Here is a 23,010-nt window from a genome sequence, read left to right as displayed (position 1 = left end):
AATTAAAATAAACATTCTGCCTTAAGGCAGAGATGTTTTCTCCAAGTTAAGTGGAAGCTTCTAAATTGCTATATTTCACTTGCTAAAGTTCCACTGAGCTATTGCTGTTGTCCAGTTTAAAATATTCCTAGTGTATTTTCTGTCTCTGATTCTTTGTCATTGCCTGGCTATATGGTTACGCATACTGGATATTTAATGAATTTAGTGATAAATTGGTAGACATAGGAAGACAATGAGCTTTTTACCAGAATGCCTACTTACCCCAGTTGTCTTTTCATCTGTTTTTGGAATTATCTAACACAGGAAGCAAAAGCAATAAATCTTGCACCAGACAATATGAGTAAAAGTATTTAACAAATGCATTCTTTACACTCACCTGGAGTACTTCCTGCAAGGAGACACTTCAGACAGGTAGCTCGAGGCAAAAGCCTTTCCTTGTTCTAAATGACACAATTTTAGTGGTACAAAGAAACAGCTGCTGCTTAGACAATTATAGATTTTGTGATTTATGTGTATGGGATATTTTTCCATTTTAAGCACTCTCATTGATTTCCTGTATTTAATTGATCATAAGGAAAATCTAGATTTCAATCATTTCATTGGAAACCACCATGTCAGATTTTGTATTTATTTATGCACACCTTTTAGGCTGCACACCCATTCCTGTTGTTGGGCACACCTAGTATTAGTAATGGGTGATGTCACTAGTGAGAGCTGTCTGGGAGGACCTGTACACCTTTTTCACTGACATTCTCGGTGTTAATCTATTTTCATTTGAATACAGCATTCAAAAGTGTGCTGTTTATGAAAAATAAAAATCAACCTCTATTGATTGTCATATGCATATGGATACCTGTCATTTTTGCCATCAGCGCATCACTCAATTTCAACACAGTCAGCTGTGCAAAACCTCGTGTTTTTTGTTTTGAAACTCGCTGTTAGCTTTTGTCCCATGCCTGAACTGGAATTATTCTCCCTTCAACACCTGCTTGTGCTCTTTTTGCCTGTGCTTAGATAATATTTAGAAATAGAACTAAAGGAACCTAAGGTGACATAAACTTGTTGACTGTGCAGCAGATTCTACTAACAAGATTCATGAATTCACCTGTGCATTTTAAGCTGTTCATAACGCTTAATGTCTAATGTGGTTTTCAGATGCCCCAGTGTTGTGTACTCAGTTTTAAGTATTTTTCTTTGCTACCTACAATGGTTTGTTCCACAGACTCTATACCTCAGTTTCATAAAAATAAAGCATTTTTATTGCATGTGAGAAACATAAGCCACACTGAAAACTTCCACCTCCAATGAGTAGCAGGAATTAAACTGGCCTCCTTTAGAACAGGTCTTCATTGTACAATGGATGAGCCTTGTTAAAGGGTCCTTAGTATCTCTAGGATTGCTACTGAAAGAGAAGGAATTGGGCACCATCTTGTTTTTTTAATTTCAAAGAATAAATGAAATCCATAGAAAAAATTACTCATATTTATGTAGTGTGTCAGTTTTATTTCTGTAGAATTCAAATGTCTGCATTGAACCCTTAATTTTAAGGACTTATAAAGAAGGAGGAGGAGGTTAGGAGTATGTGTTCATAAAGCATGTTGACGCACCCACCACATGACAAACCACCTCAGGATCCCAGATTAGGACCCAAGTGCAGCCATTAACAGGTGACATCTCAGGAACACACTATTTAAAATAGAATGAAACAATTTTTTTGTGGTAGCTGGAGTGCCAATTTTACCACCAACCCAAGGATTTAGTGATATTTTCCTCTGGCATCATTAAGAGAGTATTTGCTTAGTACAGGCACAAAGTAAAATGGCAGCAGACGACTTTCCAGCAGGTTGGGTCATGTTGCTTGTAACTGAGGACAGGAAGCCCAGAGATTTTAAGGTAGATTCTCCTTTAAGTAAAACAAGGTGGTGCATTGGTTCCAGGGTCTGCCAGAGGGCACCGTAGCCTGATGATTCTGGGATTGTGTGCAGCTACTCGTGGTTTGGGCAGGATGTAAATAAATTATGGTGTGTAAATTGCTGGTCCTTGCTAGGGTTTATTGAGTTTAAAGAAGAAGGCAGGAAAACAAAGGCTAAATTGAAGAAAGCAGCACGATAAGAAGACGTGAAGACTTGGAGAAAGCACAGTAATGACCCCATTTCTAGGAATGTTTAATACCCGTTGTAAAGGTGGGCTTGTTGAGGCTAGCTGTTTTGTTTATTGGTTTCTCTTTTATTTCTCAGGCTTATTTATTATTTATGTACAATAAAGGTATTTATTTTGTATATTTGCTGTTTCAAAATGTATTTAAGTATTGCATATAGGAGCACTGTTTCAGCTTTATAATATAAAGTGTAAGAACCATGTGCTAGTTAGTAAGGTTATGTTAAATTGATAGAAGTATTTTCTTAGTTATGTTAAAATGTTTGCCGATATATTAATGCATACTTTATGGAAGGTTCTAACATAACCCCCACGAGCTAGATTGAAATGGATTATTCTAATTATTTCTTGTCCATCTGACTACAGACTAGTCCCAGTTTTTATAATCTGCCATACAGTTGGTGAGGTATGGAAGGCAAACAGTTTTCAAACCGTCATATTGAACGTATTGAGCATATTGAATGTGCCCTACGTATCGAATGTGCTAAATGTGTTAAGTAAGTTTGCCGTAGAGAAATCACACAACCTTTAAGTATAGAAAGTAACTGGTAACAAAGTTTAACAAGAAAAAGCTAAGTTTACACATGTTATAACTTTTTTCTCTATTTTTGTGTGAACTATTTTGCTTAGAATTTTCATTAAACATTTTTAAAGCAAACTTTATTGGGCTGAGAAATTTCTTTTGTTATGCATTTGACTCTTGCTGGATCCTACTTTGCCACCTCAGTAGCTGCTTGATTTTGGGAACCTGGGAAAGATGTGGCTAAACAAAGCATGCCATTTTCAAAGTAACTTAATCCAATGCAGGGTCACAGGGTGCCAGAACTCATCCTGGCAGCAGTAAGTACAAGGCAGGAAACAGCCCTTGACTCGGCTCCAGTTCATCTGCACTTATGCAGGCAGACGCACTCGCTCACACATGGTCAATCTGGAATTGACAATGACCTTAACCAGTACCTACAGTATGAGCGTTGAAAGCCTGCATACTCTATGTGCTCAGTCACATCTAGGATGCTGGCTCCATAGGGTGGTTAATATTTTGGATAATGCAGTTGTTAGCGTTGCTGAGCTTGAATGCAAGTCTGAGTTGCCATCTCAATGCATTTTACTCATTCTCCCTATTTCTGTACGAGTTTAACCCACTTACTCCAGTTCAGGTGTATTTATTAGGCTCACTAGTGACACTGTGACACTGAATTAGCGTAGGAAGTGTGAATGTTGCCTGAGCTAAGCTGGCATCTTGTTTAGAGGTGTTTTCTTTCTTGAGACTCATACTGCTGGAACAGGTTCTTATACCAACTTTGAAATTAAATAAGCAGGTTTGGAATTTGATGAACAAATTATTTTTCTTTTATACCATTCGCAGAATAAATTTAGGCAACCAAAACTCTTAACAACACCCAGTTTTACTTTCTTGTTAATCATCACCATCTTTAGTAGCCGTGGGTGTGTATACACTCCAAATTTCAAAGTACTTCTCTGTGGACAATGTATATCTAATGCCTTTTTTGCACATTATAATTGAGTTGTGTTTGCAAGAAAGAGTACAGAATGATATTCATACCTGATGAAATACTGTTTACCCATTTATTGGGTACACATGGGAAGGGCACATAAAGAATTGAAGAAATTAAATGAGCCAGCATTTAAAGTAAATAACTCCTGAACTCTGTTAAAATAAAGTACAGTTCATGTGTGTGCCTGTGCTTAGACTAAAAATAAGAACACCAGAAGTGAGGCACGCAATGTCATGCATTTGCTGTCCATTCATTCTCTGTCACCACACAGTTCTAGAAGTGAGGTGAGCAGGAGGACGATTTTTTTTTGTATTGTACTAAATTGATGCAGGTGGTTTTATTGCAGAATTAAGAAGATAACAATGCTGTTTGAAGCAAATAGCACATGCAAACCTATCATTTGATTAGGTCATATTGTGGTAAACAGCCATTTTATTCCCGGCACCTGGACTTTATATTGACATTTCTGTAGTTCCCCAAGTCAGGCATGTGCATCAAGTTCAACTGCAGTACAAAAGTACTTTCCAGCAGACTGTTTTAGATTATCACAGTGTTATTGATGATGGCTAAATTCAAAATGAACAGTGGCGAGAAGGAAAGCAAGGAAGATCATGAAAGACTGTTGGCTGCCTATTCCAAAAACTGTACTTTTATTTACACATTTCAGGTCTTTAAAATGCTGTTTTAAATAAAATTGTTCTATCAGGCATCTTCAGCCTTGGCAAAAAATAATTTAAATGTTTTTTGTTTTTTTTTTTGTTTCCCTCTACTCAGCCTGAAGAAAAGTCCCAGTCAGAGGTAAGAAGCAAAATTAATATGACAGGAACTGTCTTTAAAAGACTGAAAATAATTATATATTGTACAAAAACACAAGTGCTTATCCAAATTAGGAGAGTCTTCCAGTTTTAGCCATTTTGCTGAGAGAAAATTTAAACACAGATTGTCCTTTATATTGCTAGCTTTTCTGGTAAATGTTTAGAAACAGAACTTTACACTCCTTGCTAATATCTGCTTTTTGCCTTGTACTTTATGTTTATTGATAATGCCATTTTATTGCTTAGCCTTTTCAAAATGGATATAGTTCTTTCTCTCAGAATATATATAGTAATTTACATCACTTGTTATGTATATCAGCGTGTCCATGCATGCAGTGAAATGTTCAGCTTAATGTGGATGTTTATGTCTGGAATGCTACCACTTTTACAAGTTTACTTGAATTATCATAATTTAGATTTTTCAATTGCTTCCAGATTCGCAAGCTCCGCAGAGAGCTTGATGCATCGCAGGAGAAGGTTTCTGCCCTCACCACTCAGCTGAGTGCTAATGTAAGTTTTCAAAGAAACAGTGTGTAATTTTTGGATAAAGTTTGTAGTGTTTGTTGCTAAAATTCTCAGATAATTCAAAAATATGCCAGATAGTGCTGTCCAAATTTGGGATGTTCTGTGGATAGTGGGGCCAACAATATTCACTAAATGCCATAAAGCTGATGCTTATAACAAGTCAAAACTCTTAAAATTCCTTTACATTTGTTTCAGCAGTGAGTCACATTTTATTCATTGATTAGGATGTCAAAATACCCCCTTAGGACCACATAACTCACATTTGCTTTGCATTGCTAATCTTTCTTCGCCAGATAAAAGTCCCATTGCGTTAAACAAATAGTTATGCTGTCGTCAATTGTGTTAAATGTAAATGAAACAAATTCTTTTTTGAATGAATACCTGGATTGCTTCAGATATCCTTTTTGAGCTGTAAGATGTACAGTCTTACTGCCTACAGAGCTGTATTGCAAACCATAATTTTAATTTTATTATCTATTTAGATTAATCCCTCCTGTTTGTAATTTATATGGCATCTTTTCTGATGAAGTCTGTCTAAATAAGCAGGTCATTAAGGTGGTATGCAAGCATGGTAAATGAAGTACTGTCAGTTGCACATTGAGCCTGTAAAAATGTGTTTTACATTCTGCTCCAGGTTCAGTAGACTGACTAGCAGATACTCTGGATCTGAGATAATGCTATGTATGGCGATATTCAGGTCTAGAGGTGCCAGCTAGATGCTCTGTGTAAGGCAAGCCATTGATGAAGGGGGTAGAGTGGAGACAAAAATCCACATCCAAGAGGTTTTATATATGTATATTCTGGTGGTTTAATCAAGAATTATCAGTCTAGTGATGATCTGTATTTCTGTTATAAATGCTGTATGTCTAGGAGGAAAAATGAAAAAGTGTTAGTGACATGTTATTGTTGATAAGGTTCATCTGCCTTGCCTAAATACATTGAACAAGGCACTATGTAATTTTTCCCAAAATTACACTGAAGAAAGGTGTGGAGTTAAAACAGTGTTGTTAGTTTAGCCAAGTTTTATATAGTGACTTTATGTGTACACCCAGGTTGTCTGTTGTTTCTTCTGGGCAGCAGAGTTACATTTATCTCCACTGTGAGCTGTTAGATGACACCTAAAGACTCGGGGGTGTTGTGGCCTTTTGCCAGTAATCTGTAACATCCCTGTATCTTCACAAGAGGCAACTTGATTCCTCTTATAAAGAGAAACCCCATGCTTCCACTTATCATCACCAAGAAGGTCTTCTAGCTGCCCACCAGATTTTCATAGCCAGGCATCATATGTGTTTGCATGGTCGTCTGCTTTCTAGAACCTTAGGTTAATAGTACAGGTTTCTTAGTATATCAGCACCCTCTCTTTGTCTCTCTTTTGCAAAGATGTCCCTGTATGTTTCATTTGTGATGACAACAAAGTCAGAGGTAAGAATTGCCAAGAAGGGTAATTATCACGAGGACTTGGATCAGGAGGGATTGAAAATAAATGTTGGAAAATTGAAGGCCAAAGTTAGAAGCCGATAAAGAAGGGGCGGAGGAAACTATTAATGTAAGTTAGGATGGGCTTAGATCATAAGAAGATAGACCAGTTTAAATGCCTGGGGTCAGTTACAATTCAAGAAGGAGCCTGTGAAGTAAAAATGGGTGAGTGAATAAGGACAATACAGAAGAAATGGTCAGATATGAGGGTGATGGGGTTGAAGGAGGTGGAGGCGGAGAATTGACGATAAAATAAGAGACAGCCAGCCCGTAGCAAAGGGATATTGACAAGGAAGAAGTCGTGGTTGCTGGGTCTGCTGCATCCTAGTGGCTCTTGCATTTCCACATTGACATACCAAGCTGCACTTTCCCAGGGAGTGTAGGTGTCCCTCTCTCACTCTCTCTCTCTTTTTGGGAGGTTTCCTTGGCACTTGCCCTCTGTATTTTGCCTCTGCAGTCATGCCCAGCCACTTGCCAACTGGAAACCCTTTCATTATGCTGCAGTTGTATATGTTAAACTGTGTATGAAAGACTATGCCAACATGTCTTTTTTGGCATGTGGTATACTATATATCATTAGACTGTGCGGCAACAGACGTCTCAAACTGCGGCAGCACCAGTGTAACACATTCTGCAAGCAGTGTAATGTGGCAATTCACATCATTGTCTGCTTCTGATGTTATGTAAGTATGTGAATTCACATAGTAGAGAGGCTCACACAGTGATATTTGTCATGAATAAATATTTTATTTTTATTTATGCGTTAAACCATTGCTTTGTGTGCTTTTCAGAAAACTGAGTTTTTAGGAAAAATATTCAGCCTTGGGGCAACATGAAAGAAAAAAAATTAGTCCTTAAAGAGTTAAAAAAGAAAATAATAATAACGAGAACCTAAGTCTGAATCATAAAATAGAAAAATCAGAGGTTGTGAATTGTCTAATCCATCTATGTTAAGGATTATAAACTTAAAAAAGCATTTCATTGAACCTTTTCTTTGTTGTGTTACTTTTTTGCAGGTTTAATTATTGTACCTTGGTGTTACAGTAATGTTAGTTGTATTTGACATTGATTTTATTTTTTAGTACTGCTTGAGGAAGAAGGTGGGGTCGATTTGTCATGCTTAATGTGTTTTAGTACTCTTTGTTTGGGTTACTCTTTCTGCACAAGACATTGAACCTGCGTCACAACTGCAGACAGTAGAAATCTAAAGATCTGTGCCATTGCCTCTTGCCAGTTCAAGCAGTCTTTGAAGTTTTTTCACGCCACATTTTTTAATACAATGTATTGCCCCACCAGATTTTTTTTAAATGTTCCATTCTTTCTGTTTATTTTAAACACACAAGTTTCAAAAGATTAGGAAAGAACAGTGAGTCTGAATGCCTGAAAGTCAGAGGAGAGCTGACATATAAACAGAGGAGTAGGTGACGCTGTAAAGAGTTTTGCTGTCACCTGATGATGTTGTAACAGGATTTTTCTACTTTGCATGTGATTTGGTTTGGGATTCTGCTTACTTATTTTGGTATACCAAGAACAAAACAAGAGGACTTAGTTCCTGGTCAGATTTTTTATGAGTTTGCCCCTTGTGCAACAGTAAACAAAATTCCATCTGCAGACCTGTAAATGTTTCCAGACCAAACACAATGGTACTGTGTTGCTGTTAATTAAAGTGGCCAGCCTTGTGTTTTAGAGTACTGGTTGGGTTTCACTGAACTCATTGATGCATTTGCTCCATTGTCTTTCATCTGTGATATTTGTACATTCTGATTTTTTTGTATTGAAAAGACAAGCCTTTTATTTCATACTGTTGGTCCAAATCTAAGTTTGTTCATATTAACAGGCTCTGCAGTCTGCTGACTAAGAAGCTGAACTGGAACCTTAATATTTCAGATTTAAATGCCAATGCTGACTGTGTATGTCTGAGTTGCATATCCTACATGTTCTGCAAATATAATAACATCTCTTACTGTAAGTTCTGTTATGTACTCTGTGGTGTGCAGGGGGTGTCACTGAGCCTCAAACCCCAGACACAAGCACACCACATGTCCTCTTCCTCCAGACTCCAACTCCCCAATTGAGGTGAGTACCCAGGAGTACTACCGAAGCAACAGCGTTACATGCTGGAAGTGCTTCTAGTTCAGGCGGAAATGCCTCAAAGTGCAGATACCTTCTTTTGGCAGCTGCCTCTGATGCCACCCAGCTGGGATGCCTAATGGCACTACAATTCCCAGGTTGTCCCATGGTGTGCAGATGAGCGCTCCAGTAAAGGGGCACTGCCCTCTAGTGGCTAGGGGAGTATGTAGCCCTGATATTCAGCCTCCCCCTATCCTTCCACCTCACTGTCCCTCCCAGGAAAAGGACACACCAATAATCCTGGTCAGGATGTCCATCCATCTAGAGTCTCCATCCTTAATACAGGCTTTCCAGCCAGGAAAGTATCCCTGCATCCCATTTGAGGAACCCGTCCATCTATTACAACTTTTACATTATTTGGAAATTACTTTAACCTTGAAAGGCTCTGTTAAAAGAAGTTTTAGGGTGAAATTTTCAATTTAACAAAAAAGAAATGTTACAAGTGTCATCGCCTTTCATTTATTTATTTCATTATACATTTTAACATATTACGTTTAGATATCATTTTAGATTACTATATACATTTTCCATTGTGGAGCTGTTTAAAGCAAATTGCAAGAACAACTGACAGAAATGCCCATTTTCCCCTATTTTCTAAATAGAAATGTCTTTTTTTATTAATTTTGATGCAGGCCTACACTTTGAACAATAATCTGTGGAAATGTTGACTTGCTTTTTGAAATATGTTACAGCTGATGATTCATTACACCACTTGAAATGAGGTGATGGGTTGGGTGTGAGTAGGCTTGTACTTAAAGGAAAAGGTGTAAAAGTAAGAATTGAGTTCTGTCATCTTGAAATAACTATATTCTAAGGAGCTTGTTTGTTGTCTTTACTTCTTCAAAAATTATTTGTCAAGTCAATTCACGTAACATTATGTATGTAAGAAAGTAATGAGCAAGGCTACTATAACGTGCAGTACCTCCTCACATTCTGTGGCATAATTAAATGAACAAAATGCAAGTGCTGGGGGGAAAAGTATAATGCTAAAGGCAGAATATAGCAAAAAGCATGACTGAACAAAATACTTAATATACATAGTTAGATTTTCAAGGTTTCAGTTGTCATGTGTGCTTTTCTGGTTGTGATATTTGATAGTTATTGCTTATTGTTGTACATAACTGTGTATAGGCTCAGAGCACTTGTACAAATAATAACAGATAATTAAACCACACATTCATGAGCGCACAACATGACAGTATAAGTCAATAAAGCGGGAAAGGAAAATAAACACATTTTAGCCTTTTGCTGTTTGTACTGAAAAAAGAAAGGTCCTCAGTTACAAATATGTAAAGCCACCAGCATCTTAATCATTTTATAAACCTTCAACTCCAAATTAGATTGTCTTAAGCATATGGAATGAAGCAAGGAAATCTTTTGCGAAAACAAATTTGCTCTGAACTTTATAATAAAAATATATAAAGTATGTCTAAACAAAAATCCATTAAACTTCCTGAAAAGTTTATCAACCAGTAAAGGGAAAGAACAAAAACATACTTGAGTAGACTTTAGTTGTTTTAATTACTAAGGGGCATCACTTGCCAACCCCATGGTCTGCGCTATGCACCAGCCACTTCACATCTCTGCCACTAGCGTATGTTGATTTCACTTGCACCAGACAACAAATCTTTTAATTCTCGCGAATGCGCCTCTTCATTGGGAAGAAATACTACTTTTCCCTGATAGCAACATGAATTAGATGATCTACAAGTCTCCGACTTAAAGTTTAAATCCGAATAATATATTCAATGTCTTTTCATTGTTCCGTTATTTAACCGAGTAATAATTTCCGTTTGTTTGCGCTGTTGCGTTCTTTACTGTCATTTTTTTGAGACTTTTGAATTTTAGTACTTTCATTATCCCTACCCTGCTCTGCATGTGTATTGTGCCAACATTTTTGAATTCTTTATCATGTTCTACTTTGTCATCTACTCTTTGTCTTTTATTTCCGACCCCGGGCGTGGTTAAATCTCTTGGCACAAAGATTCATCTCACAGGACATTAAATTATCTCTCTCTGAAAAAGTCACATCTTGTCTCAGGTTAAAAAGTCTCGCCCTTGTCCCAGTACTTTTTTTTATTATAATCTTGCTCCAATGACTTTATTCATGTGAACGGCAACACTCTTTCAGAATGTGTATAACATACATACCCAATAAGTGGTAAAAAGTTATAATCATCAGTTACTTTTTTTGATTAATGTCTATGATGCACTGTTGTTAAATTAAACATGAAAGTTTTGACTCTGATTTGCATAAAGCAGAGGTTCCTTTAAATTATTAAACCTAGTTAGCACTTTAAGTGCCAGAATAAAAATTTGACAATTTTCAAAACGAGCAAAGACGCACTACAGGTCATAAACCAACGCTAAAATATAAGTATTAGGTACACATTCCTTTTTTCCTTCCCAGTGTTCGTAAGTACCATCATCACTTAAATTTGTTGTTGTTTCCCATATTTAAATTATTTAATTCAGTGCAGATACTGAAAGAATTTCACAGTTGAAACTATAAATTCTTCCACTTTAAAGAAGCTTCTGTTCGACGGTGATGTTCACAGTCCATAAAAAGTAGAAGTGGCTTAGGTTTCAAAGCATACATTCTGTTGATTGTTATCCCTGATAATAATCCAACCTGCCGAAAATGGTGTAGTGATTAATTATCTGCTTGGTCTACCTTCAGGAGCTTTTTAAAGGCTCACCTGCATTAGCTGACAAGAAAACCCTCATATTCCTTAGAATTAAAACTCACTTCCCCACTTGTGCTGGTTGCAGAACATCTCTGTACTCAGCCTGGGATGTCTTGTTTATTAAGGCTCTGTCTAACAGCTTAGATTGATTACTATTGTACTGTCAAAATCTGACATTCTTAGGGAGTTTGTATGTGTCTTGAAATCCTGTACCCTACCTACATGTGGAACAATGTAGGTATATTTGTGTTATGAAGTGAAGACAGTTCAGCTAAGCAGGCGTTGGTTGTAAAAGCTTTTACAGTTGTTTTAAGTATTCAATGTGAGAAACTAAATCTATCAGACAATCTCCAGTCACCCCGCGTTTTGGTTTAAGCCTCTCTGTGTACTTTTATTGAAATTTGCTTTTCATCTTAATAGCATCAAGTGGTGTAATCCATGATCATTTTTATCATAACAGTTGAATGTGTTTTGGTACTTCTTAAATATTGTGGTCTTAAAATGGGGCAGTCATTCCAAAAGACATTTTAAAAGTGAGCTACTTGTTCTTTTTTCACTGATCAGAAAGACTATTTTTATGTCAGTGCTATCTTCAAATCGGTGTACTCGACTAAGCAGTCAGCTCAAGTGGCCTTGCCTGAATCAGTACCCACAATACAAAAGGGAAATCTAAAAACACAATGTAGTTTTGTGAACACCAAGAAAATCAGGTATAGTGTATATTTTGACCATGTCGTGAGAGATGGTGAGGAGGAGGTTAAAATTTTAAATTTACTTGATCTTAAAAAAAAAAAAAAAAACAATAGCAAAATAAAAATGAACAATTTTCTTTCTGTCAGAAACTGAGCCTTGATGTGGAGTCATCTGTTGATTTTTTTTTTCTTCAGTTTTGAACATTAGCGGCGCACATTTAATGACTTTTTAAAATTATATTTTTAAAGATTTAATTATTAAGTAAGTCATCTTAAATCTCATATCTTAATGTGCATTTTTTCCACAGGCAAAGTTATTTTCTGCTTTAACCCATTATGTATTGTGGGTGTCTGAATCCTTTAAGAGCGATTATGGGATACCAGCCAACCTACCATCATGTCTTTGGAATGTGTGTAGAAAGTGCAGGTTTTCAGAATACCTAATGAAAGCATGTCAGGCTAAATTAAAATCCAGGATCTATGCACAGTGAGGCTACAGAGTAAATTTGAAACCTCTTTTTGTCTACTTACTCTTTTTTCACAATGTCTTGCTGTTTTCCCACTACTTTAACAGTGTCCATAGAGACACTTCAGACAATATGCACTGAAGTCTTTCAGCAAGCCCTGTTAAACAATGAGGGTCAAATAAGCACACAGTTTGTAAAGTTTGATATCCTTTTTGTACTTCATATTAACTCTTCCCTACACTTGTATCTGGTAGGTGACTCTTCTGTTGTTATAGTGCATTGTGAAAGGGAGAGGAACTATGAAAGCCATATTGTCCAAACCTAGAAGGCTTTCTAAGTGCAGAAACAGGTATAAAAAGTCCAAAATGATTGAAGAGTTGGTACTGAGGTGATTGACACTGACAAAGATTAATGATATGGGTTTAGAGAACATGAATGTGTGCTATGTTACACACTGCACTGTTGATAGTTTATCCAAAGTGGCCAGTAATTTGCATAGGTGTCAAGATATGGCAAGAGCCTTATAGTTAATGTAGGACTTAGAAAATCAGCCTTGTCTTATGAACTTTACAAAGTGTACTTTTTTAACATCTCATTTGTTTAATGAGCATAGCTTACTTAAAAAAGCTGTATTTCATAGGTGAATCTTGTATTTATATATACTGTATTAAACTATCTTAGGTTCCTTCCGGCATTTGTAAACTGGGATATGGAAAGAGCTGGAAAAAGAGTACATTTGTTCTTTGACATATTGAGATATTCTTCTATAAACACACCATTGAAGCTGGTTCTTCACCATTCATTTTATCAACAGACTTTTATGCTGTATTATAGGATTACACCAGGGATCGGTTCTGAGCCCTTTCTTATTTGCAATGGTGATGGACAGGTTGACAGACGAGATTAGACAGCAGTCCCTGTGGACTGTGATGTTTCCTGATGACATTGTAATGTGTAGCGATAGTAGGGAGCAGGTTGAGGAGACCCTGGAGATGTGGAGTTATGCTCTAGAGAAGAGAGGAACGAAAATCAGTAGGAACAAACAGAATACATGTTTTTAAATATGAGTGAGGTCAGTGGAATGGTGAGGATGCAGAGAGTAGAGCTGGCAAAGGTGGATGAGTTTCAATACTTGTGATCAACAGTACAGAGTAATCGGGATTTTGGAAGAGAGGTGAAAAAGAGAGTGCAGGCAGGGTGGAATGGATAGAGAAGAGTGTCAGGAGTAATTTGTGACAGACAGATAGCAGCAAGAGTGAAAGGGAAGGTCTACAGGACAGTAGTGAGACCAGCTATGCTATATGGGTTGGAGACAACAACAACAACAACATTTATTTATATAGCACATTTTCATACAAAAAGTAGCTCAAAGTGCTTTACATAATGAAGAATAGAAAAATAAAAGAAACAGTAAGAAAAAAAAATAAGTCAACATTAATTAACATAGAATAAGGGTAAGGTCCAATGGCCAGGGTGGACAGAAAAAACAAAAAAAACTCCAGACGACTGGAGAGAAAAAAAAAATCTGTAGGTATTCCAGACCATTAGACTGCCCAGTCCCCAAATATATATATATTTGTGCAGTGCTTCTCATAGTAAATGGTCTTAAAAGACTTTCAGCAGTGTTATGTGGACATGTTCAGATGTGCAGTAGTCTTACATATTTTCCATTAAATTGGAGGATCTTCTATTTTTAATTAAAAAACTACAAAATAAAGAGCATTGTTTTGTCATTGTAAAATGTAGATTTGAATACTACAAGCCTTTTTCCACTGAAGCACCTTTCAGAGGTTAACATGTATTTAATTGATATTTCATGCCCAAGGCCAGAATTATTTTCTTTGTGCTGCTATATTCATTTAGATTTTTGCTGTATAATTAAAACAGCTTAATTAGCTACATTTTGGAACTACCTTTTTGTGATGTTTAAACCCCTAGGTTATACCTTCAGTGTGTGTCTAAGTCCTGTGCCAGTTTTCCTTTAAACCCTCTTTATGAACTGTTTTGTTTAGCAGCCACTGTGTCGAAGATGATGTGTGTTGCATTTACCTTGTTGTGGCCTGCTTAAAGATGTATGATACGTGTGATGTAACTGAACTCTGCATGTTTTCACAGGCACATCTTGTGGCAGCATTTGAGCAGAGTCTTGGAAACATGACCATAAGACTACAGAGCCTCACAATGACTGCAGAACAGAAGGTGGGTTTCAAAATACAGTATGGGGCAGGTAGGAAGAGTAAACTCTGTGAATGTGGCAGATGTGTGTTCACATGGAGGAAAGTGAATCTTTATATGAAGTTTGTAGCTGCAGATTTCCCAAGCCCTTTCTAGTGAGAGTAGTGAATTTACACCAACATGTGACTAAAGACATTCAAGCCCTTTTTAAATTCCTAATTCCCTGCAGTCGGATATAGTAACTTGTGATGGGATGAGATGGAACTGATTTTCTCATCCTTGTTCTTCATGGATTTGAGAACTTGCTTGCATTTCTACTCGACAGTTTAGCAAACACTGACAACTGTTATTACTATAGACTCTTTCAGAGAAACGTTTATACAAGTAATATTTTACTTAATTTCATGTATTGTCCTTCGTTTGTCCTTTTTTTTTTTTTTTGAACATTTACACCACAATTTTGTTTCTTGTATGTTTTGTCTAATGTAGCTAGTTGATAGATTAATGACTGTCTGCTTGTTTCTTTTCTTAAAGAATGAAAGAATGCAGTGTTTTATTATAAATAAAAATCATGTGTAATGTAAAAAAAGAAATAGGTGTGAAAGCAGAAAATGGATGAATCAAATTTGAAATTACATTCACATTGTTGTTATTGTCATTATTTTATGTTTTGCAGGATTCAGAGCTTAATGAATTAAGAAAGACAATTGAATATCTAAAAAAACAAAATGCTGCTGCCCAGGCTGCCATTAATGGGGTTATTAATACCCCAGAACTTGCTTGCAAAGGTATGCTGTCTTACACATTTGTATTTGACTTTCTGTAGTTAGTGACCTTCATTTACTAACTTAGTTTAAAATCCAGAAACATTTGTGCATATTTTTTTTGCTTCTACCTTTAACTCTTCAACATACTGTAAGTTAAAACATAAGTAGCGTCATCAGTATTTTTGTAAACCTAAACACCATTGAATAGTTAAGCTACAAGTTAATGTTACCTTAATATTCTAAAAGTTAAGTTATATTTTCAAAATGATCACATAAGTACACAGAATTCAAACTTGTATTTCCAAAAAAGTGGTCAAATGCCCCATTGCCAGTCTGGGCTGCATGTGTTCATTGTATCACGTGCAGTAGATGTTGCTACTTACCTATAATATCGCTTTAGTCATTCAGTCATTGAATGACTGGTTTATAAAATGCACTGCAGTTTTTCTTTGAGCATTCATTACTGTCTGATACAATACTTTTTTACACATCTGGAAACATCTGGTTTCAGTGGACTACAACAGAAAATGAAATAGGAAAAAGGTGTAAGCGTATTCAGTTTCAAATCAAAGCTCTTAAATATGTGTTCCTCAAGTGAGTCTGATGGACTGTCTCTTGCTGCTATGTGATAGCCTTGTGCTCTGTGAGACATCCGAGTTGAATTTATTCTTAAGTGTCATGCACTTCCATTCTAGGTACTCAGTATTTATCTCTAGGTGCTCACTACTTCTGTTATTAATATTTGTGTACAGAAGATAGTAGATCATACAAATACATAGAGCATTGATCCACCAGTAAATAGCCACCCAGTTAATCAGATTTCTATTTCACTGTTCACGAATAATGGTAAAGTAACCAAAAAAGCTTTCAAAGATGTCTGTTTCTTGCACAGACTAGCAACAATATAGAGCAAATCTGCAAAAAAAAGTGAGAAAAGGCTATTTAGTAATTCTTGCCCCGAAATAGAAACCTACAAAACAATGACCTGGAGTTTTCTAAACACTGAACTTTTTAAACCAAGAATTTCAAAGTTTCTGTGGAGGGCTGACAACCTGCCTGGGGATTTGTTCCTGGCTTGCGCTCTATGCTGGCTGAGATTGGCTCTAGCAGACCCCCGTGACCCTGTGTTAGGATATAGCGGGTTGAATAATGACTGACTGACTGACTGATTTCAAAGTCTGGCAGGAGATGCAACAATTCAGTCAAATTGAAGGAAGCAAAGGGGACACACAAACTAGACAAATCTTTGGGAATGCCTCACAGAGAACCCGAGGTTCACATTCTTCAGAGCACTGGGTTCAATGTCCTTTCAAGTATTTGACCACTCTTCCTTTCATAAGTCCATTTTCTGAATGCTCTTGCTGAGTGCCCAAATTTTATACATGATATAACATTCAGGTATACCTCCAAAATAGCTGTTAATATTCAGTTGTCATTAAGTTAACTATAAAGAAGTCCCCTTTTCAAAATGTATGAGTTGCTGCAGCTATAGCAAGAATAATGTATTAACAGGAGACAATTTTGTAATGACAATCTCAATCATGTTGCAGCTCCAGGTAATGGCAGTCCTCAGTCATCAGACCTCAGAATTCGCAGGCAGCACTCTTCTGACAGTGTGTCCAGCATTAATAGTGCAACAAGCCACTCCAGTGTTGGCAGTAATGTGGAGGCTGACTCGAAGAAGAAGAAAAAGAAAAACTGGGTAAGACGAGCATTCAGTGAGCAGCTGAATTTGTTTTCCGTAGGTGACACAGAGGTTTGAGAGCCAAGATGTTCATTAGTTTCGAGATGAGACATAGTCATGTATGGCAATTCAAAAGCTCAAGAAACTCAATGAGGAAGCGGTATCTGTATATCTGTCTACAGCTCTACATACAAACAATTTGTACACACAATGTATGTGTGATATATTTTGTCATATAGTAAAAGATGTGTTAAGGAATTAATTCATCTATTTTCACACCTACACAACCTATGTTATATATTTTTCATATGTTTTTACTTGCAAATAAATCATTGTTCTAAAATGAAGAACTAAAAATACTGCAGTTGCATCATTCACAACTCTATCCAAAGTTTAGAGTTGTCAGTTTCTGTTTTATAAAATCTCTGTTACAGTTATCAGATTTTTTGACTTGGAATTTAAAAAAATGTACTTTTATAATTAGTTCTTAATAATTATCTAATACTTTGTGGGAAAAGTTTTTGAAGGGTTGTGAGCTGCTGTGTCTTGGCCTCAGGCCTTGAAAAGATATAAATAATTCCGACAGTATGGGTCTAAAGATAGTGTACAGTTTACTGATTTAAACACTGAAATTTGCAAGTTTCATGAAAATATAAGAAACTTGGCCAGCGAGATTAGCCCATTTAGTCCATCAGGCTCATATGTTTACTTAATAGCTAAGCTGTCCTAATATCTTATCCAGATACAGTACTTCGTATCGGTTGTTTAGGCGTCTGCTTCAAGCACATGGCTCGGTAGTTTGTTCCAGATTCCAACAACTCTTAGCTGATTTAAATTGTTGCTGCCATTTGCAGGTTTCCCTGCTTCCCTGGTACTTCTGTGTTACTATGAATGGTTTAACTAAAGGCACAGAGCAAAAATAGAAGGCAAACACCATTTATATGACTACCGTCATGTTTTGCCAGTTACCCTATCACCATACAAATACATCCATTTATATGGCCATGAAATAGTACTGTTGAACAGAATACACTCGTATACGAAGTGCAAGCTTTTTATCTAGCAATTAAAAAGTTAGTAAAATTATGCTTTCCAAAAAAGTGCAAAGCAACAAGTTTTGTTGACTGTAAATTCTGTCTTAATACTTTCAACACTGTTGCCTACATCAAGGGAGTAGAAAGCTGAAACAATTGCTAAGCATCAGAAAACATTGCTTAGAGTGTATTGCTTGATTTTACAGGCTAGATGACATTACACACTATGTAATGTGCTGAGCTACCATCACTGTCCTCAAAAGCAATACTTTGCAAATTAGAAGTTTTGGAAATTGTTGATGACTCGCATTTGGAACCGTTAGATTGGGTCAGACAGACGCGCAGAAGGTTGAAAAAAATTAATAAATGTTATAACTGCCAATGATACCCCCCAATATACACCAGAATTATTATAAAAAAGGTAAACTTCTGGTTTGGCCACAGTGAGGTATTACAAAGTCATATTGCCATTGATATTAATGTACCCCTGTAGCTTTTCTTCACACACTTCGACAGAATAATCTGTTAACTGAAAGAACTTATTGATAGTGTGTTAGAGAGAGGATGTGCAGCATTGCTGATAATGGCCATCAGTTTTCTTTTCATCGTCTCCTCCTGTACTGCCTTCTGAGCCTACCATTTTAATTATTTTGTTGATTCATGGGGGTCTCAGTTAAAGTGATGTTACAAGCCAGCACATCACCACATAGAAAATTACATTGGCCATGTCAGAGTTGTAGAAAATGGTTAAGGATGTCACTGCCCACATTAAAACAGTACAATCTTCTAATAAAAGCAGGAGGCTGCTCTGTCCGTCCTGATATAGTTCCCCTGTGTTACGAGACTCTCAAGTACTTGTAGCTGTGCACCACCTCAACATTCACTCACTAAATAGTGACTGGCAATAGAGGCTATTGGGTGCATCAGAACTCCAAAGATCTACCTTAAGAAACAATAAAAAGTGCCATGGAGTGTTACTGGATTATCCCAAAGTCTGAATGAAGGATGAATCACCATCATTCCAGTTGATCACACTTGTACTACTGTACAGACCTTACACATTTTTAACATTTTTTAACAGATGTGAAGTTGAAATGACTGGACACTTTTAAAGTTCTTTGACATTTCACTGTATTTACATTCTCTGTGTCCATATCTGAAAATGGGATCAACGTGGTTGAACAAAGTTAAGTACATAATGTGTAAGAAGGCAATAAAAAAAAAATCTTTGGCAGATATTATTTTCACCATCAGTTATTATGAATGCCATTACTTACTTGTTGTAGCCCAAATAGAAGAGCATTAGCCTTCTGCTTGACCTCCATGGCCTCAGCCTTACATGAACAGCATGGTCCTAACTTTTCTGACATAGAATCTTGCATGGATGACTATTGGTTATCTGAAGGTCATGTGGTGACCTCTATGGTTTTTATGATTTTCTGTAATGTTTGGGACTGTCCGTAGCCTTGTACCCTCTTCAAAGTTCTACTGTCACCATACAAATACATCCATTAACGTGGCTATAAAATACTAGTCTTGGACAGAATGTACTCCAATGCAAAGGTAGCCAGCAGCTTTCATACTTAAACTTTTTGTTTCTGTAAAACATCCAAAGTGATTAGGACTATCAAGAAAGGGTTTTCTTTTAAGTTTTTGGATATCTTTTTGAATATCAAACCTCAATATTCATATACAGTACATAAAACTAGGATGTCTAGTAATATGTGAGCTCAGTGGCTGAGTAAACACGTGAGGAATGCTGAAGAAAAGGTACTTCTAAAAATTACTGACAGCATAACCATAACGTCTATGAATATATGAAAATGACAGAGAAGTGGAAACTTGTAAATGCCAAAATAGAACTGGAAAAAAATACTGCCAATAATGCAAACATCAATACTTATAATGGTGGTTTTAATGTATTAGCTATAAGTCAGCAGCAAGGGTGGGAAAAACAAAGGATATCGAAAACACTTTTATTTTTTTGAGGTTTTCAGCCATAGTTACAGGAAATATTAGGAACATATTAACATGCTTATTTTTGAAGGTTACTACAAACCAGGAAAGTCTCAGAGAACTGGAACTAACTTATAAATGAACAAAAAGGGCATAATGTCAGCCTGTTATTTTAACTTGTATCACGTGTAAATTAATGGAAGCAATGAAGAGAGTTAGAATAGAAAAGCAGAACAAATGGCATAGTCAGTGGCCAGCACAGGTAAAGTCAAGGAAATCTTTAATTAATAGACTGTAGTTTTAAGGTGAAGGATCCAAATCCCTCTGTAGCAATAGCATCCTGCTTTGTAACTTGATTTTAAAGTGTCAGTATGGTACTCCATTAAAAGCTAACAAGCAAACTATCAGCAGAAAGGATTTTGAACGTGTCTTTGGACTGGTGCAAAGAATGATTACAGTTTCAAGGATCTTTTTAAAAATTAGCAAATGTCCTGGCAAGCATCAGTCTTTGACTACTTTTTGCTGTAATATATGTAATTTATTTAAGTAAATACAAACTAAAAAAGTTATGTTATCTCATATCTAAGAATCGGGTACATTCATACACATTGCCCTAGGCATGATGCATTAAAATTGTAAGTACATAAACTGATAGTTTTACTCATCTTAATGTATATGAATGCAGTAACACATTCAGAGATTGAAAGTGCACTTTATGAAGAAAACTTGGGTGGGTTCTTGTAGACTTTTCACCTTGTATTCAATTTTTAGGTGTAACTATTAATAGCTTAGACAATATGTCTAATGTCTCTAACGTGTATATAAGCTAGTGCCACTGCATCGTATGCCTCTTTCCATTTTTGTCTTTTTTTTTCTTTTTTATAAACACCATTTTGCTTATAGACGGTTTCCTGTACAGGAGGAAAGGTGACTATTGTTTGTTTTCACCCAAATAGGTTAGCTGTCAAATAGCAAATGGCTTTTCATGTCTGTCATAATTTTGTGGTCAAGTACTACCTAGTGTTTATTACCAGCTTATTAGTCACAAAGAAGTCAGGCCATAGCCATAAGTACTTTTCAGTGCATTTTTACCATTGCTATTGCATCTGTTAAATCCAGCCAGATAAAAATAGATTAGTTTAATAGCTGATTCTTTTTGCTTTCTGTAGTGCTAGCCATTTTGTTTAGTTCCTTTTCCCATCCTCACTGTTTAATTAAGGGAAACTGAAGGCTATCGTTTTTATAAATCAAAGTTAGAGACTAAGTTGCTATAATTAGATTTGTTATAAATGCATACTTTTCATATTGTGTATCTCTTTAAAAAGTGAATTGTTTTTTATAGTTTTAATATTCTGAATATGGAGCCAGATTATTGTTGAAATTGAATTGAAAGAAATGTAGAACATCATGCATCTTTTTTTTTTTCATTTGTCCAACTACAAGCTGCTTTTTACAGTGCCTTTTTCATATCAACAGTGATGTCCAACACTAAACTTCCATTTGTTGTTTGTTTTTTTATTTTTTCTTTCTTTCTTTTCTGTTCTTTGTGCTTCCACTACATGTGGCAGGTCTACGAGGTAAGAATATTTGTTCTCACAAAGTCCTTTAGATTGCTAACATTAAGCTAAACATCACTAACCCATTTGAACCCTTTCAGGCTGTGTCTGCTTCTAAGAACTTCAAAGAAAATTCTAAATGATTCACCTTTTTTGGTTTCTTTAGAATCTACCTTAATCTCATAGGAACTCAGCCTGCATCTTTAATTAATTTTCTCCCTTTGCACAATTAAAGTTTAAATGTGTTTGCCCATTACCTCTATAACAATTTTTATTACTTCTTTGTCTTGACACTTGTTTATCAGAGATTGATGCTGTGGCTCAGGTTAAGATCTGCTGTTCTTTTAATCAAACTGTTTATCTTAAAAATTTAAAATAGTTACCTTGCTTTGAAGAAATATTATTCAACTTAGTCCGTACTTAGTAAATTCGATAATCAATTTAGGTAGAAAATATGCATTTTGTATTACTGTTCATTGTTTATCAACTTTTTTTTTTTTTTTAAAGTAGACCTTAAACATGTGCACAAAGTCGTCTTCTCCATTCACACTAAAACACTTCTGTAAATTAACATGATTTTGCTCATTCTTTACCTGCCTGGTGCCATTTAAACAAGAATTTATTACATGCATATGTTCTTTCAGTTAAGAAGCTCCTTCAAACAAGCATTTGGAAAGAAAAAATCTCCCAAGTCAGCGTCCTCCCACTCAGACATTGAAGAGATGACAGATTCCTCTCTCCCATCATCCCCAAAACTTCTTCATAATGGATCTACTGCCTCCACCCCACTCATGAGGACCTCCCACTCCAACTCACTGTAAGTAATACCAAAGTCCAAAATAGCTTTGCTCATTTATCAGAGGTCAACAAAGCCAGCTAGGCATGTTTAGATTTTAGATTATTCAGATGGTGTTTTTTCAGTGGGGAATTAACCCAACATCAACATCCTTGGGCCAGAAAGTGGTTTCCGACTTTATCTGCAGAAAGCCCATACAGACACATAATGAAAATGTAAACTCATTGTAGATAACATCTGTTGCAATATTATACTGCACTGTGCTTGATGATGCCATGATACACCAGCTTTTTTGTTTTTGTAAAAAATAAATTGAATTAAACAGTGGATAATAAGGTATATAAAACAATCCAAGGCTGTTTTTTGTATTGTTTCCTTACCTTTGCATTTTAAATTATCAATATCCTGAATAACTCGGTTAAATCCGTTAAAATCTGTGTGTAATACATCTGCAAATATGTTTTACCTCAGATTATTTTTCATCTTTATATATAATACTCTACCATGGCTGTCTGTTTATCTGTCCAGGATTTTAAATCGCCTGTAGCTCACAAACTGTTTGAACAATTGACCTGA

The 23,010-nt window shown here is 36.1% G+C and overlaps 1 protein-coding gene across 11 annotated transcripts in view; it reads left to right on the top strand.

Annotated features, from left to right (window-relative positions):
• The window catches only part of nav2a (neuron navigator 2a), a 797,383-nt gene that overhangs the window by 740,135 nt on the left and 34,238 nt on the right, over positions 1–23,010 (top strand). For 8 of the 11 annotated variants that reach the window (XM_039749336.1, XM_039749362.1, XM_039749354.1 and 5 more), the window contains 7 exons: positions 4,449–4,472; positions 4,925–4,999; positions 14,582–14,665; positions 15,318–15,429; positions 16,959–17,110; positions 21,651–21,659; positions 22,283–22,455. In XM_039749336.1, coding sequence (XP_039605270.1) covers positions 4,449–4,472; positions 4,925–4,999; positions 14,582–14,665; positions 15,318–15,429; positions 16,959–17,110; positions 21,651–21,659; positions 22,283–22,455 — 629 coding nt within the window. The remainder of the gene's footprint in view (positions 1–4,448; positions 4,473–4,924; positions 5,000–14,581; positions 14,666–15,317; positions 15,430–16,958; positions 17,111–21,650; positions 21,660–22,282; positions 22,456–23,010) is intronic. The other 3 variants (XM_039749403.1, XM_039749326.1, XM_039749393.1) reach the window with 1 other exon arrangement.

The sequence above is a fragment of the Polypterus senegalus genome, chromosome 1 (genome assembly GCF_016835505.1).
Source record: "Polypterus senegalus isolate Bchr_013 chromosome 1, ASM1683550v1, whole genome shotgun sequence".
Classification (NCBI taxonomy): Eukaryota; Metazoa; Chordata; class Cladistia; order Polypteriformes; family Polypteridae; genus Polypterus; species Polypterus senegalus.
Note: the sequence above shows the minus strand (reverse complement) of the source record. Positions and strands in the feature narration are given on the sequence as shown.